This window comes from Erinaceus europaeus, chromosome 10 (genome assembly GCF_950295315.1).
Source record: "Erinaceus europaeus chromosome 10, mEriEur2.1, whole genome shotgun sequence".
NCBI lineage: Eukaryota > Metazoa > Chordata > Mammalia > Eulipotyphla > Erinaceidae > Erinaceus > Erinaceus europaeus.
Genome location: NC_080171.1, coordinates 92,297,676 through 92,316,225, shown reverse-complemented (window position 1 = coordinate 92,316,225; position 18,550 = coordinate 92,297,676). Strand labels below are relative to the sequence as shown.

Sequence of the window (18,550 nt, the reverse complement as noted above, 5' to 3'; positions counted from 1 at the left end):
AATATAAAATTGGGGGGGGGCAGGCAGTGGAGCACCCAGTTTAAGCGCAATTGAGCCCCTGGCTCCCCACCTATAGGGCAGATGCTTCACAACCAGCAGAGCAGGTCTGTACATGTCTCTGTCTCTGTCCCTCTCTATATTCCCCTCCTCTTTCAATTTCTCTCTGTCCTACGCAATAAAAGTGAAAAAATGGCCTCCAGGAGCAGTGAGTTCACAGTGCTCCAGCGATAACTATAGAGGCCAAAACCAAAAAAAAAAAAAAAAAAAAAGGAATTTATACAAATGACAGAAAAAGCAGATAATCTGATAAAAAATGGCAAGTAGTATGAATACAGAATTCACTAAAGAGGAAAACTGAATGCCAAACAAAGCAAATGAAAAGTTTTTAATCTCTACAGTTAAGATGATGAAATGCAGTTAAAGACAAAATACTGTATTATATAGACACCATAAATGCACACATATGCTGTATATACAGAGCATAAGGGATCAAATTAAACAAGTCATATGGAAAAAAAAATAGATAACAACAGAATGTGGGCAATTTGTAAGACAACCAGTCTAGTATCTAAACACATACAAACACACACACACACACCCAAAAACACCTATAAAAGACATTTTCGGCACAACTGGAAAAGTATGAATATGGCTCAGCTATTACATGGCATTAATTTTCTGATTTCTAATAGTGGTATCATAATGATATAGGAAAATGCCCTTATTTTTTAAAGAGAAACATAATGTAAGGAAGGTGTCATGACTGCATCTTTCAAATGACCCAGTCCCCCCTCACCAATTACAGCAAAATGTTTATGACCCAATGAGATAGACAGATGTTAACTGACATTCTCCCCACAATTTTTTTTTTTTTTTTTTTAATACTCCAATTCCATTTCAGGTTTGACTTGTGTTTTCTAATCTTGTTTTTCAACTTCGGCCTGAGAGTGAGATCATCCCATATTCATCCTTCTGTTTCTGACTTATTTCACTCAACATGATTTTTTCAAGGTCCATCCAAGATCGGCTGAAAACGGTGAAGTCACCATTTTTTACAGCTGAGTAGTATTCCATTGTGTATATATACTACAACTTGCTCAGCCACTCATCTGTTGTTGGACACTTGGGTTGTTCCCAGGTTTTGGCTATTACAAATTGTGCTGCCAAGAACATATGTGTACACAGATCTTTTTGGATGGATGTGTTGGGTTCCTTAGGATATATCCCCAGGAGGGGAATTGCAGGGTCATAGGGTAGGTCCATTTCTAGCCTTCTGAGAGTTCTCCAGACTGTTCTCCACAGAGGTTGGACCAATTGACATTCCCACCAGCAGTGCAGGAGGGTTCCTTTGACCCCACACCCTCTCCAGCATTTGCTGCTGTTACCTTTTCTGATGTGTGACATTCTCACAGGAGTGAAGTGATATCTCATTGTTGTCTTGATTTGCATTTCTCTGACAATCAGAGACTTGGAGCATTTTTTCATGTGTTTCTCGGCCTTTTGGATCTCTTCTGTGGTGAATATTCTGTCCAATTCCTCCCCCCATTTTTGGATGGGGTTATTTGTTGTCTTGTTGTTGAGTCTGGTAAGCTCTTTATATATGTTGGTTATTAAACTCTTATCTGATGTATGGCATGTAAAGATCTTCTCCCATTCTGTGAGGGGTCTCTTGATTTGGGTAGTGGTTTCTTTTGCTGTGAAGAAGCTTTTTAATTTGATGTAGTCCCATAGGTTTATACTTGCCTTAGTCTTCCTTGTAATTGGATTCGTTTCATTGAAAATGTCTTTAAAATTTATGCGGAAAAAAGTTCTTCCAATATTTTCCTCTAAGTATCTGATAGTTTCTGGTCTAACATCCAAGTCCTTGATCCACTTGGAATTTACTTTTGTATTTGGTGAAATACAATGATTCAGCTTCATTCTTCTGCATGTTTCAACCCATTGTTTCCAACACCATTTGTTGAAGAGACTCTGCTTCCCCCATATAATATTCTGGGCCCCTTTGTCAAAGATTAGATCTCCATAGGTGTGGGGCCTCATTTCTGGGCTCTCAATTCTATTCCACTGGTCAGTGTGTCTGTTCATGTTCCAGTACCAAGCAGTTTTGATGACAATGGCCCTATAATATAGTTTGAGATCTGGCAGTGTGATGCCTCCGGTTCTGTTCTTTTTTCTCAAGATTGTTTTGGCAATTCTAGGTCTTTTCTGGTTCCAGATAAACATTTGTAGCATTTGTTCTATTCTCCTAAAAAATGTGCTTGGGATCTTGATGGGGATAGCATTAAATTTGTAGATGGCTCTGGGTAATATATTCATTTTGATGATGTTAATTCTTCCAACCCATGAGCATGGAATATCTTTCCACTTCTTTGTGTCTTTTTCAATTTCTTTGAGTAGTGACTCATAATTTTCAGTATACAAGTCTTTCACTTCTTTGGTTAGGTTTATTCCTAGATATTTTATTGTTTTTGTTGCTATAGAAAAAGGAACTGATTTCTGGATTTCAATTTCTTCTAACTTAGTGTTTGCATAGAGGAATGCCACTGACTTTTGAATGTTAATTTTATAGCCTGACACATTACTGTATTGCCTGATGATTTCCAAAAGCTTCTTGCTAGATTCCTTAGGTTTTTCCATGTATACTATCATGTCATCTGCAAATAAGGAGAGTTTGACTTCTTCTCTTCCAATCTGTATTCCTTTAATTCCTTGCTCCTGCCTGATTGCTATGGCAAGAACTTCCAACACTATGTTGAATAGTAATGGTGATAGTGGGCAGCCCTGTCTAGTACCTGATCTGAGGGGAAATGCTTCCAGTTTTTCACCATTGAGTATGATGTTGGCTGTAGGTTTGCTATATATAGACTCCACTATCTTCAGGAATTTTCCATCTATTCCTATTTTTTGTAGTGTTTTGATCATAAAGGGATGTTGTATTTTGTCAAAGGCTTTCTCTGCATCTATTGATATGACCATGTGGTTTTTGGTCTTGCTTTTGTTGATGTGGTGGATCACATTGATTGATTTACGTATATTAAACCAACCTTGCATGCCTGGGATAAACCCCACTTGGTCATGATGAACAATTTTTTTGATATACTGCTGTATCTGGTTGGCTAGAATTTTGTTCAATATTTTCGCATCTATGTTCATCAGAGATATTGGTCTGTAGTTTTCTTTTTTGGTTGTGTCCCTGTCTGCTTTTGGTATCAGGGTGATGTTGGCTTCATAGAAGCTGGCAGTCTCCCCACAATTTTATAAATGCAAGAATCTTATTATAATAAATATATATAATATTTAACTCGTCAGATTCGCAAACATTAAGTCTGACAAAACATTACATTTCCTGATAATTATTCTGTGTGTATGTTAGAAATGTCCCCAGACCCCACCCACTAGGGAAAGAGAGACACAGGCTGGGAGTGTGGATCAACCTGCCAACAGCCATGTTCAGCGGGGAAGCAATTACAGAAACCAGACCTTCCTCCTTCTGCATCCCATAGTGACCCCTGGGTCCATACTCTCAGAGGGTTAAAGAACAGGAAAGCTATCAGAGGAGGGGATGGGATAAGGAGTTCTGGTGGTGGGAATTGTGTAGAGTTGTATCCCTCTTATCCTACGGTTTTTGTCAATGTTTCCTTTATATAAATAAAAATTAAAAAAAAAAAAAGAGAAAAAAAAATGTCCTTGTATTGATGGGGTTTACAGTTAACAATATTTATATACTTTCCCCATATTTGGGAGCTATTCTCTTCCCTGGTCTAGCTCCCTAGTCCTTTTTCCAACTCTGACACCACCTCCCCAGATAATAAAGGTCTACCTGTATATTAGCTGTCAGGCTCAAGCAAAAACTAGTAGCATAGTGACAGCTAAAACAGACCTACTAGCTTTTTCCAAAATACAGACCCTATATCTCATCTGCTATATTCTTGCCTTTAGGTTCCTGATTATTTAACAATTTGTTCTGTTTTTTTTTTTTTATTTCTTTATTGGGGAATTAATGTTTTACATTCAATTCAACAGTAAATACAATAGTTTGTACATGCATAACATTCCCCAGTTTCCCATTTAACAAAACAACCCCCACTAGGTCCTCTATCATCCTTCATGGACCTGTATTCTCCCCACCCACCCACCCCAGAGTCTTTTACTTGGGTGCAAGATGCCAATTCCATTTCAGGTTCTACTTGTGTTTTCTTTTCTGATCTTGTTTTTCAACTTCTGCCTGAGAGTGAGATCATCACATATTCATCCTTCTGTTTCTGACTTATTTCACTTAACATGAATTTTTCAAGGTCCATCCAAGATCGGCTGAAAACAGTGAAGTCACCATTTTTAACAGCTGAGTAGGATTCCATTGTGTATATATACCACAACTTGCTCAGCCACTCATCTGTTGTTGGACACCTGGGTTGCTTCCAGGTTTTGGCTATTACAAATTGTGCTGCCAAGAACATATATCTTTTTGGATGGGTGTGTTGGGTTCCTTAGGATATATCCCCAGGAGAGGAATTGCAGGGTCAAAGGGAGGTCTATTTCTAGCCTTCTGAGAGTTCTCCAGACTGTTCTCCACAGAGGTTGGACCACGTGACATTCCCACCAGCAGTGTAGGAGGGTTCCTTTGACCCCACACCCTCTCCAGCATTTGCTGCTGTTACCTTTTCTAATGTATGACATTCTTACATGAGTGAAGTGTTATCTCATTGTTGTCTTGATTTGCATTTCTCTGACAATCAGAGACTTGGAGCATTTTTTCATGTGTTTCTCGGCCTTTTGGATCTCTTCTGTGGTGAATATTGTGTCCAAGTCCTCCCCCCATTTTTTGGATGGGGTTATTGTCTTGTTGTTGAGTTTGGCAAGCTGTTTATACATGTTGGTCATTAAACTCTTATCTGATGTATGACATGTAAAAATATTCTCCCATTCTGTGAGGGGTATTTTGGTTTGGGTAGTGATTTCTTTTGCTGTGAAGAAGCTTTTTAATTTGATGTAGTCCCATAGGTTTATACTTGCCTTAGTCTTCTTTGTAATTGGATTCGTTTCATTGAAAATGCCTTTAAAAATTATGCGGAAAAGAGTTCTGCCAATATTTTCCTCTAAGTATCTGACAGTTTCTGGTCTAACATCCAAGTCCTCGATCCACTTGGAATTTACTTTTGTATTTGGCGAAATACAGTGATTCAGTTTCATTCTTCTGCATGTTTCAACCCATTGTTTTCAACATCATTTGTTGAAGAGACTCTGCTTTCCCCATTTAATTTGTTCTGTTTTATATCTTAATGCTTTTTCAGCAACCAAGTTCCAGATGATACCATGATGCCAACCTGACTTCCCTGGGCTGATGAACTCATCAGTGTGTCCTGGAGCCCTACCTCCCACTAGGGAAAGAGAGAGACTGGGAGTATGGATTGACCTGCCAATGCCCACGTTCAGCAGAGAAGCAATTACAGAAGCCAGACCTTCCTCCTTTTGCACCCCATAATGACCCTGGGTCCATACACCCAGAGGGCTAAAGAATAGGAAAGCTATTGGGGAGGAAACAGGATATGGAGCTTTGGTGGCAGGAATTGAACCCCTCCTATCCTATGGTCTTGTCAACATTTCCATTTTATAAATAAATTTTTTAAAAAATGTCCTTGTTCTCAGGAAACATCTGCAACAATATTTAGGAGCATAATATCTGCAATTCTCAAATGGTTAGTAAAAAACACATATAAAATATATAAATCATTAGAAATTATATATGAGAGAATGATAAGGCAAATGTAGCACAGTACTAACTAGTGAGTCTTGAAGGTTTTAAAAGTTATTTGTATTATTATTATTATTATTATTTTTTCTTCAGAGCACTATTTAGCTCTGGCTTATGGTGGAGTGAGGACTGAACTTGGGGTTTTAGAGCCTCACGCATTAGTCTTTTTGCATAACCAAGATTCTATCCCCTTAACCTATTTGTATTTTTCTTAACTCTGCTATTAGTATGAAATTATTTCAATATAGAAACTTAATAAAAGTTGGACAACATCAAGGTGTTGACAGGGATATGGTGCAATGTTAGTCCTCACAATGCTAGTAGGAGTAGACAGTGATGTAATCACATGGATAGCAATTTGATAGTATTCAGTGCAATTGAAGAGATAAATACTCTGGGAATCATGTTTTCATTCTGAATGCAATTCTCATGCTCAAAATGCATATAAGAATATTATGTTCCATAATTTTAGAAACAGCAAAAGAGGGGGGTGTCTAGTGGCACACTGGGTTAAGTGTACATAATGTGATGCTTAAGGACCCGCTCAAAGATCAAAGTTTGAGCCCCTGTCTCCCCACCTACAGGAGGGTCGCTTCACAAGTGGCGAAGCAGGTCTGCAGGTATCTGTCTTATCTCTCCCCTTTCACTATCTTCCCCTCTCCTCTCAATTTCTCTCTCTTTGTCCTATCCAAAAAAATGAAAAAAATTTCCATAGAAGCAGTGGATTTGTAGCGCAGACACCCAACCCCAGCAATAACACTGGAGGCAAAAAAAAAAAAGGAGAAGAAGAAAAAAGAAATAGCAAAAGAAAAGAATGGAGACCACCCAAGAGGAGAATGAATAAGTTATAAATTTATAGTACAAGATAACAGAATGTACAAATTAGTAAAATATAGTAGAGCTACATTTATCAATGACAGTGTGTGTAAACACATACACACTTTTCTTTCTTTTTTTAATCAGAGCTCTGCTCAACTCTAGCTTATGGTGGTACTGGAGATTGAACCTGGGACTTTTGGGACCTCAAACATGAAAGTCTTTTTGCATAACCATTTTGTTATCTCCTCAGCCCAAAATGTATTCTCAAAACATAAAAATGAAGGAATAAAGTGTCTAAGAATATATATTACAACTTTAATATTAACCTAAAATTATGCCAGGCAGTATCTATATACTGGAGGTAATGCATCTGGTTGAGCGAACATGTTACAATGCACAAGGATCCAGGTTCAAGTTCTTGGCCCCTATTTGCAAGGGGAAAGCTTCATGAGCAGTGAAGCATTGCTGAAGTGTCTTTCCTTCTCTCTCTTACCTTTCCTTTCCACTCGACTTCTCTGTGTCTCTATCCAATAAATAATAAATACTTAAAAAGGCAGAGGCAGGAATAACCATGTTCAGGATTTTATACTTCTAAAAGGGGGTACACAAAGGTTTCATATATATCTGTAGTGTTCTAGTTATTTTTTAAATTTTTTAATTATCTTTATTTACTTATTGGATAGAGACAGCCAGAAATCAAGTGGGAAGGGGGAGATAGAGAGGAAGAGAGACAGAGAGATACCTGCAGCTCTGTTTCACCACTCACAAAGCTTTCCCCCCAGAGCTGGGGACTGGGGGCTCAAGCCTGGGTCCTTGCACATTTTAACAAGTATGCTCAACTAGGTGCCCAGCCCCAGTGTTCTAGTTCTTAAGGTGAGCTATGAGTACATGATGCTGAACTTTACTTTTTATATATTTACATGCTAGAGAAGTTTCATACTACTAAAATGCACAAATTCAGATTTCTAGGACAAGCCTACTTTTTGAGGGTGAGATAAAGAATCTGGGTTTTCACAACTGATAACAGTTTTCCAAGTAACTAAAATAGAGCAAATAAAATCTCTAGATAAATGGCAATCAATCAGATGTACTACAGGTTACTTTATAACACTATGTCTTGTTATCTGTAAAATAATGTTGAAGTTATGAATTAATAAAATACATTTTATTTAACTTTGATGCACAAGTTAGAAAATATAAACATTTAGTACATTATAAAAGTTAATTTTTTTTATTCTTATAGTCATTTGATAACAATACTTTCCAGGGTAGAAAATCAGCTAAGATAATTATTTCTTTCCTTAAAAGGAAAAATAGTGATTTAAAGTATACCATAATAGAAACACCATTAAACAGCTACTGATACATTTTGACACTGTTCCTAACCTTCTTAACTATTTTAGCTATCACATACCTTTGACACTATGGAAAACAGACAAAAATAAATGAATCATACCTTTCTCATGTTTTCTGCATCTATGGCAACTATTTCCAGTTGGTCCCTCTCCTGCTCAACTTCTGTTAGTCTCTGCAGCAATGCCTCTTTCTCATTCTGTAGTTTTCTGCACTCATTCTGGGCCTGAGTTGCCTGGCCTTTGACAGTTCCCAGATAGTCTTGCAACCCACTAATGACACCTTCTAAATCCTTCTTCAAGGCTTCATTTGCTGCTATCTGACCTAGACAAGATGGATAAAAGGAAGGTAATATAATTAAGAAAATTCGTTCAAGTGATATGATTATTAAGTTTAGTCTCCACAACTATGTTACTAGAGAAGAATGAAATTCTAAGTTTTCAATGATTTTTTTAAAGACATGATACTGTCCATCAGTGTGCAAGGCCCCAGTTTTGAGCTCTCGATCTCCACCTGCAGGGGAGGAAGCTTCACAGGTGGTGAAGCAGGTCTGCAGGTATCTCTCTCTCTCTCTCCCTCTCTATCTCCCCCTCCCTTCTCAATTTATCTCTGTTCTATCAAATCCAATAAAGTTTAAAAAATAAAAATAAATGTTTAAAAAATAGTACATTCAAGGGGCTGTGTAGAGCTGTACCTGGCTGAGCCCATGTTACCATACACAAGGGGCCCAGTTCAAGCCTCTGGTCTCCACCTGCAGGCTGGAAGCTTCATGAATGGTGAAGCAGCGCTACAGGTGCCTCTTTTTCTTTCCTTGTTTATTTTCCCCTTCCCATATAATTTCTCTCTGCCTCTACCCAAAAAATTAAAAAAAAAAATTAAAAGATTAAAAAAACTTTAAAAGACATTATATATTTAGACTGCATTGATTATAAAATACTTAATTCACAGTGTACAAAATTTTAAAATAGTGATTTCCAAATAAAATAATAAAAATATGCACAGCAGGTAGCCAGGGAAATAAGAACATCTGGTAGAGCACAGGCCAACCACACCTGATTCAATCCCTGATGCCAAATGTAACGTAATAGTACTCTCCTTCTCTCTATTTCCTCTCTCAAGTGAAACTCAAAAAAAATTCTTCAATGCCACAATTAAAATTTTCATTATAAAAGTAGGTCCTAAAATTATTCATGCTTTTCTGTTAAAACGTCCTTATTCTGGATTCATGCTTTTCTGGGTATTATTTGTCCTTTTTTGTTTGTTTTTTTGCCCCTAGGGTTATTGCCGGGACTCGGTGCCTGCACCAGGAATCCACTGCTCTTGGAGACCACTTTTTCCCCTTTTGTTGCCCTTGTTGTTGTAGCCTTATTGTGGTTATTGTTACTGTTGTTGATGCTGTCATTGGATAGGACAGAGAGAAATCGAGAGAGGAGGGGAAGACAGAGAGGAGGAGAGAAAGACAAACACCTGCAGACCTGCTTCACCGCCTGTGAAGCGCCTCCCCTGCAGGTGGGGAGCCGAACGCTTGAGCCAGTATCCTTCTGCAAGTCCTTGCAGTTCTCTGTGCGCTTACCCCACCGCGCTACCATCTGACTCCCCGTCTTTTCTTAATACTGAAATTGATTTACCTTAAAATTACATCAAATTCTCACCTTCTGTCAGCTGTTGTTCAAGATCCTTAATCTCTTCAGTTTCTTTAGCAATTCTAGAAAGTATTTCATCCAAACGGCTTTCAAGCTGTTTGCACTGTTTGTTCATACTGTCAAGTTGTTGTTGTTTACCCCTTTTCTGAGCCCTCATATGGCACTGAATTAAAAAAAAAGTCAACAAAATTCCATTTTAATGATTTTTAAAATAACAACCTTAACATTCCTAAAGAAAAAACAGAAAAAAAAGTTAACTATTATATGTGATATATCAGGTCATTTGTTGTTTTCATGTTAAGTACTCTTCATTTAAACCTCATGTCAACTTGATGTGAGAACCATTTCCATTTTACAATCTGCTCAAAATGAGAATCAGAAAAGTTAAGAGTAGGTAATGTAGTCAAGTTCAGTTTTCTTTGTACTGCACTCAAATGTCTTTTTAAAAAGGTTTTCAGGGGCCAGGAGACATATATATACTCACAGGGGAAAACGATATTCTGATATGTTAGCAAGGACATCTGGCTGGAATATTTACAGGAGTTTTTTTTAATATAAAAATTTATAGACAAAAATACCTTTATGTCTAAAGAAATACCAAATGTATTTTCTAAAAGGTTGCTTATGAAAAAATACAGGTATGAAATAAATACTTGGAATTCAAGTGTCTTTTCAATTTCAATACAAAGGAATACTTCTGTTTCTGGGTTTAATAAATTAGGAATTAGGAAAGACCTCAAAGACTATTCAGCCCAATAATTCTTCTTGAGATGGAGGGTTCTGCTAAGTATATTCAGTCAATCATTACATATATACTTTTTTTTTTTACCCCATGTAGAAAGAGTTTTCACACATTCACACGCCCACTCATGAGAAGCTCATTACACAACTACAATCTAGCTGGAAGGACTGAATTGTGTTCCTCAGGTGCGCTGACGGCAAAAAACAGAACCAAGAATCCAGTCTGACTCTTCCTTCACATGTGAGAAACCGGATCCTCAGCTGCATAAAATGACTTGCCCATATGAAGACAAAATAGTTCCTTAGGCAACTGTTTATATGGAGACAGAGTAATTCCCCAGAGAACTTTACCCTCTCACTCAACCCTCTCAGCTCCAGTTTGTGGAACACAACAATAAATCAAAAGAAAGTTATCAGGAGAAAAGCAAAATATAGATAGTAGAGTTCCAAGGTTCTCAAGTTTAAAATCCCATCTGGATTATAAAATAACATCTCTCAGTTTTAGATGTCTGCTGCTTCCAAAAGAAAAATGAAAAGCCTCTTCATTTCTGAAGAACAAAACGAGTGGCAACTTGATTGGAAGGTTATTTACTACTAGAAAAGTTGATGGGATTTTCAAAATCCTTCAGTCTACATTACCAAAATACCCATCTGAATATTTTCTGAAATGCTAACTTCCCCTAACAGCTTAAATTCTATGTAAATGTAGGGTAGTTATGGTTTCAAGAATAATAAAATACTAATTTCCTGAGGTCACATATAACAATAAATCTTTAAAAAATCACAATAAAAAATTCACTGAAATCTCTATCCCCAGGATAACAAACAAAACTCAACAAAGAAAACAAAACCTAATTCAAATCAGTAAACACATGAAGCAAAGTGGATTGTGGAACTCACAAAAGAGTTATTGTAAAAACAGGAACTTAACATCTCTGACTCCTCCTCCTTTTAAGTCTTTTGTACTGAGAGAAAATGGTCATACCTTAACTTAGAGTACATCCTGTTAAAACTGAGCCGTTGAGAGAAGAGAAATTGTGGGAGGAACACTTTCTAACGCTGTCTTCAAATCCATGTGCACTTGCCTCTCTGACAGCCACATTTTTGTAAGCAATTCTGAGTTTCAGCAACTCCCCAACACTTCAAACCGCATTCCTGGCAGAGTGAGAGGCAGCTCAACTCATCCAATCATAAAGCAGCCTCTGCAAGCATGCCCCACCCTCCGAGCTTTAAATCACAACACAGGAAGCTCCCGGGCGCCAATCACACACCACCTTTGCAACAGATCAATTACTAGGGGCTAATTCCCTCCGGAAAATAATTACCTTTTGCCCTGGCAAAAAGAGACAATTGTGTATTTTTCCCATGGAGAGGAGAAATACAGATGTTCTTTATTCTGACGTTTGAGCGTCTAGCTATGTACATTTTTATAACCAAAACGTAATCTTAGCTTTTAAATAGTTTTTCTTTTGAGACCTAGATAAATGTTTATTACCTCTAAGATAGTTTTGAAGTCACTTTATAGCAATTTCTCTCTTTTATAGAAAATGTCATAGTCTCTACCTGTTTCTAAAAGGGTGCTTGGAAAAATCATTTAGTTTTCCTAAATCACATTTTCATCATTTGTAAATTTGAGGGGAAAAACCAATCTCATGTGAATGCTATGACAAAGAACCTCACTTGTATATGTAGAAACCCCAGCACAAAGCAAGACATACTGTTGCAATGCAATGTTTTCCACCATATTTTTTTTTCTTTACCAGAGCACTGATCAGCTTTGACTTAAGGTGGTGCAGGGGATTGAACCTGGGCTTTGGAGCCTCAGGCAAGAGAGTCTCTTTGCATAACAAAACCCCCATAACTAGTTTTATCTAACCTCTCAAACTTCATTTTTAAATGTACTTATTAACATGAGAGAGAAAAACAGAACCAGAGCATCACTCTGGCATATATGCTGCTGGGGATCAAACTGGTGACTTCATGCTTGCAAGTCCAGTACTCTAACCGTTGTAACACCTTCACAGCTACTCAAATATCAACTTTTAAATTGTGTGCTATTTAGAAATGTAACTGGTTCTATAGTAAAAAATGAATAAAATCTATCTGCAGTTATAGAAAATAAATAAGAAACCCCATTCTTCATTCTTTCCCCTAACTAAAATGTTCACATTTTAGAGTCTAAAACAAAGTACCTGACACTAATGCAATGAGGAAACAATGCAAAAAATAAAATAAGTCCCTCTGAGTGAACATACTAATTAGAGCCATTCCCAGAGCTAGCAAAATAGCTCACTTGGATAGTGGATTTATCATGTTAACCCAGGTTTGATCCAGGTCTCCAACATGCTTTGGCACTATGATCTCTTTCACTCTTTCTCTCCTCTCTGTCTTAAGGGGGGGAAAAAAAAGAAAGGAGGAGGAGGAAGAGAAGAAGACGATGACTCAAACCAAGACTGTAACTTTATTTATCTGGGTAGAGACAGAGAGAAATTGAAAGGGGAGTAGGGAATTACAGAGGGAGAGAGACAGAGAGACACTTGCAGCTCTGCTCCACCACTTGTGAAGCTTTCCCTCTTCAGGTAGGGGCCGGAGGCTTGAACCCAGGTTGTTGGGCATTGTAGCATGTGCGAATAGCCAGATGCACCACCACCTGGCCCCCCCAAGACTGTAAATTTTAACAGCTGGATTTCAGTAGGTTTAACAGATCAAAAAAGGAATCAAGACTGGTTTGTATGCTTCTTGCCAACTAACATTGACAGCGTTGGATACCTTCAAAACTTGGATATCAGGGGCCAGGTTTGAGCCCCCGTCCCCCACCTGCAGGGAGGGGAAGTCCCTTCACAAGTGATGAAGCAGATCTTCAGGTGTCTATCTTGCTTTCCTCCTCTCTGTCTCCATTTCTCTGTCCTATCCAATAACAATGACAGCAATAACAATAACAACAAGGGCAACAAAAGGGAAAAAAATGGCCTCCAGGAGCACTGGATTAGAAGTGCAGGCACAGAGCCCCAGCAATAACCCTCAAGGCAGAAAACAAACAAACAAACAAACAACCTTGGGTAGGCGGAGGGTAGATAGCATAATGGTTATGCAAACAGACTGTCATGCCTGAGGCTCTAAAGTCCCAGGTTCAATCCTTGCACCACCATAAACCAGAGCTGAACAATGCTCTGGTTAAAGAAAAAAAAAGAAAAAAAAAACCCTTGGGTATCACTTCTGCTTCTAATTCATATATATATGGGAATCCAGTGAGTATCACGTAGGCTCTCTGCCAAGAATATTACAGTCATTTGTTACAAGCAAATATACTATAGCCTTGCTTCTAATTGAACACACAACTAGAAGATGCAGCAAAAATGCTTTGAGTAATGCCTATAGGCAGATTCCTTTTTACCTTCCACTGTAAAAGAAAGTTTTTCTCAACTTAGAGCTGGCCTATCGAATACAATTCTTTCTCAGGGACATTACATAAAGTGACAAACTTCTTAACAAACTGTAATAAAGTTAAATACTACAAACATAAGCTGCAGACCCCCAGTCACAGTGGCTGCCAGATTCACAAATGCTCTGGAATAGGTACTACCACTCTAATGAAAGTATGAAAATTCTTTAATTAAGGTTACTTTTATTTTATTATTATTTTTTTATACCAGGACACTGCTTAGCCCTGGCTTATGATGGTGCAGGGGACTGAACCTGGGACTTTGGAGCCTCAGGCATGAGAGTCTCTTTGCATAGCCACCATGCTACCTGCCCCATTTAAGGTTATTTTTGCTTTAAATGTTTACTACTAACAAGTCTTTGGCTTTTGTTAGAAACAAAATGTGTGTCATGATAAGGTTACCTTTTGTCAAAATTAGCAGGTCTGCAAAAAATATCTTTAATTTACTAAAATATTTACAAAGATAATTAAGTAACTTGTCAAATATTTAAAGTAGTATTTTTATTACCATGCTAAATTCTATAATTTCTCTTAATTCATAAATCTTAAAACTCTTAAAAATAACCATATTAATCTAAGTATACCAATAAAATGTGCAGGAAACAGTTTTACCTCTATTGTTCAAATATTTGCTAAAATATAAGCTATAAGTATGACTTCTCAGAGTAGAGACAAAAAAAAAAAAAATTATCTAACTCCATCATCCAGCCACCTGACCACTTGTGGCCACAATTTAGGAAAACAATCTGAACCTCTTTTAGCTCTCCCGTCTTACTATCTTGTTTTTAAGAAATAAAATTAAGCAAGGAGGAAGGGTAGTAAGTTTAGAGAGCATCTTAGAACAGGCCTGAAATACAGTGAAATCTAATCACTTAGAAATGTGTACCATGTACCCATCATTCCACTAAATGCTCACTCCTTCATGCCTTAGATTCTTTTGTAATGAACACACACATTTATATGCATGAATATGTCATGTATACAATGGATACATACAATGTATACACAACACATATGGTGTACATATATATCCACACATATATGCAGCATATACCTACATACATGTAGAACATGTATGCATTTATCACTCACATTTTACAGCAAATTAAAAGAGGCTTTCAGAAAGGACCCATTAACTAAAATTGATGAGATGTAATTTTCATAAGAGTACTTTAGTTCCCCCAGAACAAATCACAATCTATTTACTTACCTGTTTTGGGTCTTTGGAATCCAGGCTATCGATGACTATTTGCAGGTCCTTGATCTCTTTCTGTTTTTCAACAATTTCTTGCTTTAGTTTTACCATTTGCATTTCCAGATCCACAGCTTCTTGGCGCAATTTATTTAGAAGTTGGAGCCTATCACTCAATTGCTTGAAAAGAAGGTCTTTTTCTGCTTCTGAAATCTAATCTCCCCCACATCCCAACACACAATTAATTAACAATAGACTGGCCAACACTGATGTAAAAACTTAAGTAAAACAACTTTTATAATTAAAAAAATATATTCTATTGTCTATTAGCTTTGTTATAAAAGGAAAAGGTAGCCCCCTAGGGGGGTGGGAAGCTTCACGAGTGGTGGAGCAGTGCTGCAGGTCTCTCTCTTCTCTTCCTCCTTCTCCTTCAATTTCTCTCTGTGCTATCAAATAAAAATAAATAAATAAAGAGCTACATTGGAACAGAAAAAAAAGAATAAAATAGCCATTTCCACAACATTTTAATACTTCTAAGATATATAAAATCATTTTATAATAGCTATGACAATAAGTAAGAGGTAGATATGAAGTTGTCATTCTAACAAAATAACTTATTAATAATAACCATGATATTAATGGCAATTGAACCTATAGACCACTTATTCATGAGTCACCTCCCTGACACAATTTTGAGGTGGAGAGAGGAAAAGAGGGAGAGATACTAAAGCACTGTCCCACCATTCATAGAGTTCCCTTGGTGTTGTCCATAATGCTCCCACATGATGTTGGGGATGGAACCCAGGACTTAACATGTGGTAAGGCATGTGCTGTACCCATACAATCATGTCTTATACCCTCACATTTCATCTTTTGCCTTTTGTCTTAATATTGTTGCTTTTACATACTTTTTTAAGTCGTATAGCTTCTTCTAGTTGTTTAAATTCTGTAGTAGCTCTTAAAATTTGTTGTTCTGCTTTTTCAATTTCACCATGCAGTTCTGATAGTTGAGTTTGTGCTACAAAATAAGTAACACACAAACACACAGATACACATAAGAAAATTGTTTTTAAAAATATCAAAATCTAGTTAACAGCTAAAATAGTTTCACAATATACTCTCTAATTATAATTGATCATTTTATTTGTAAAATTCTTAGTATAAAAGAGATTTTACCTGATACTCCCAACACTAAAAGATTCTTTTGAAAAATAAAGATTGTAATGGAAAATATGTACTTAGATATCACTAAATTATAATCAGGTTTAAGGTTGTTTTTTTTTTAATCTGTATAAGAGGCAAATGTTTTATAAAGGCATGCAATATTAAGAAGTTCATTACTGCAGAGTCTCTCCCAGCTGGAGGTGATCTCACATTAACTGCTCTGTACCTGAAATGCCCAATGTCACTTTCTCCCCTTCTGTCTCCTATAAAACAATGCACCTCTTGAAGCTAGTCTAAACATATTCATTTTTGCTTTCCCTCTTCAAAGCTTTAGCATATGGCATATGTATAATATGTGGTTACAAGTCTTATAATAATGAATAAAGTAGTAATTTACTTGCTTTATTTTTTGATATTGATATTTAACTATTTGATTTACATCACTATAAATACAGGAAGAACTCAAGAGGAGGATATATAGAAAGAGAGAGAGAGATGCCTGCAGTACTGCTTTATCACTCATGAAGTTTCTCTCCTGCAGTTGGGGACCTAGTGCTTGAACCCAGGTCCTTGCACATTATAACATATGTATTCAGCTGGGTGTGCTACCTGTATGTGCTTTAATCATGACTAGTTATGCATCTGAAAGTAGAGTTCCAATGGTGAGAAGGAAGTATTGACAGGATGAGATTTAAGTATTCTTGGATCCCAAGGATATATTGTCATCAAATTACTGTCAAAACCTCTATTTTTTTTTAACCATAGCAGGAAACACTCATAAATAATCTCTTTTACTTTACATTTTTCATAGAAATAATTTAATACCTATTGTCTGATTCATTAAATCAATGAAATGTGTCTATATTCAACCTGTTTATATATTTTAATATACTTAATGTTTCTAAAGAGTTAAAAAATAACTGTTTTTAACCTGTACTTATTTTTTTTTCCTTGTCTTCCAATTGTATGTCCAATGGTGTTTGTGCTCTCAGGTTCACATGCTCATTTCTAAGTTGTTCTGCTTCAACTTGCTCCATCTTCTTGATTGCTACTGGCTGGACATTAGCAACAATGTAACTCTCTGTTGCGAACATATTTCTCTTATATCTGGATTTGCCAATGTAAGGGCTTTCACCTGGGGATTTATCAATTTCAACATACTAAAAGCAAAATAAATTAAATTTATGATTTAAAAATAATTTCCAAGTAGCCAAATGACATTAATTTTATTAGTAAAAAACATATAATAGAACTGCCTAAATATTAATTATGCATGCCTAGAAACTGAAAAGATTACATATCATTTTTTTGTACCACAATGAACTAGAACAAAAACGAATATATCAAAATGAACTAGAACAAAAAATGATTTCCAAAGGAATTCTCCTATCCCTGAAGAGTGAGTTTAATTAAGTTGCCTAATGAAAGTAGTATCTGCAGGGCTGGGCAGCTCATCGGGTAGAGCACATGCTTTGTCATAAGCCTGGCCCAGGTTCAAGCTGTGATGCCACATGGGAGGCACAAATGTAATGGAGGAGACTCTGGAGCTATGGTATCTCTCCCTGTTTGTCTGTATCTCTCTCCCTATTTTTCCTAAATGAAAAAAAGCAGCGGACAGCAGTGAAATTCAAGGCCTCGTTACAAGAATTGCCTACAGTTAGCTATGTGTGATTTTTAGCACTGCTTAATCTCTCAAATTGGAAATCCAGATATTTTATTTTTGGTTTCTTGACTGATAAGTAAAATGAGTCTAATTATTTTCTCTTAAAAATTAATGTATTAACATATGAGAGGGAAGAGAATGAAAGAAGCAGAGCATCACTCTGGCATAGATGATTCTGGGGATGAACTCAGGAACTCATGCTTTTAAATCAAATACTCTAGCCACTGCATCACTTCATGGGTTTGAGTCTAATGTTAACAATTAAATTTTTATACTATATAATAGATATTTCTGGTTGGAATCACTGGGCTTTAGAAATTATGTGGTTTAAAGCCAGAAGATAGCTCAGCAAAAAAGAACTGAGTCTTACTGTGTGGGGGCTCTGGGTTCTATTCCCATCATCACTTGGGAGTCCACGGATAGCACACCAAGGAAACTCCATGGGTGGTGGAGTAGTCCTTTCTCATCTCTCCCTTGACTTTCTTTGTTATCTGTCCTTCTCTCTCTCTTTTTCCTAATTATACAGAATAATAAAATTGGGCCAGGGAGATTAATTCACTCTAGTGCACATGGTTCATTATCTGCTACCACATAAAATAATAATACTAAAGAAGTGGTCTACACGCAGCAGATGGCACTTGTACAAATAATGGCTAATAGTAAACCTAGTAATTACTGATGAAGCAATATGGGGATAACTATTGCACTGGCACTGAAGAAAGTAGTACACATTTTATGGAAGTATGGAATTAAGAAAGATGGTCAGCCATACTCTCAAGTG

General features: G+C 36.8%; 1 protein-coding gene and 1 long non-coding RNA gene across 9 annotated transcripts in view; one reads left to right on the top strand and one right to left on the bottom strand.

Moving 5' to 3' along the window:
* LOC132540910 (uncharacterized) overlaps positions 1 to 11,279 on the top strand; it is a 31,081-nt gene extending 19,802 nt beyond the window's left edge. The window contains exon 5 of one of the 2 annotated variants that reach the window (XR_009552088.1): positions 10,406 to 11,279. This is a non-coding gene — a long non-coding RNA (uncharacterized LOC132540910). Of the gene's footprint in view, positions 1 to 5,291; positions 5,589 to 10,405 lie in introns of those variants that run through there. The other variant, XR_009552086.1, reaches the window with a different exon arrangement.
* Positions 1 to 18,550, bottom strand: part of CNTRL (centriolin) — a 101,991-nt gene that overhangs the window by 56,664 nt on the left and 26,777 nt on the right. For 5 of the 7 annotated variants that reach the window (XM_016185013.2, XM_060200070.1, XM_060200072.1 and 2 more), the window contains exons 9-13: positions 17,038 to 17,266; positions 15,851 to 15,960; positions 14,961 to 15,155; positions 9,577 to 9,730; positions 8,028 to 8,248 (exon numbers count right to left, since the gene is read on the bottom strand). In XM_016185013.2, the coding sequence (XP_016040499.1) occupies positions 8,028 to 8,248; positions 9,577 to 9,730; positions 14,961 to 15,155; positions 15,851 to 15,960; positions 17,038 to 17,266 (909 nt within the window). Of the gene's footprint in view, positions 1 to 7,723; positions 8,249 to 9,576; positions 9,731 to 11,293; positions 11,471 to 14,960; positions 15,156 to 15,850; positions 15,961 to 17,037; positions 17,267 to 18,550 lie in introns of those variants that run through there. The other 2 variants (XM_060200075.1, XM_060200073.1) reach the window with 2 other exon arrangements.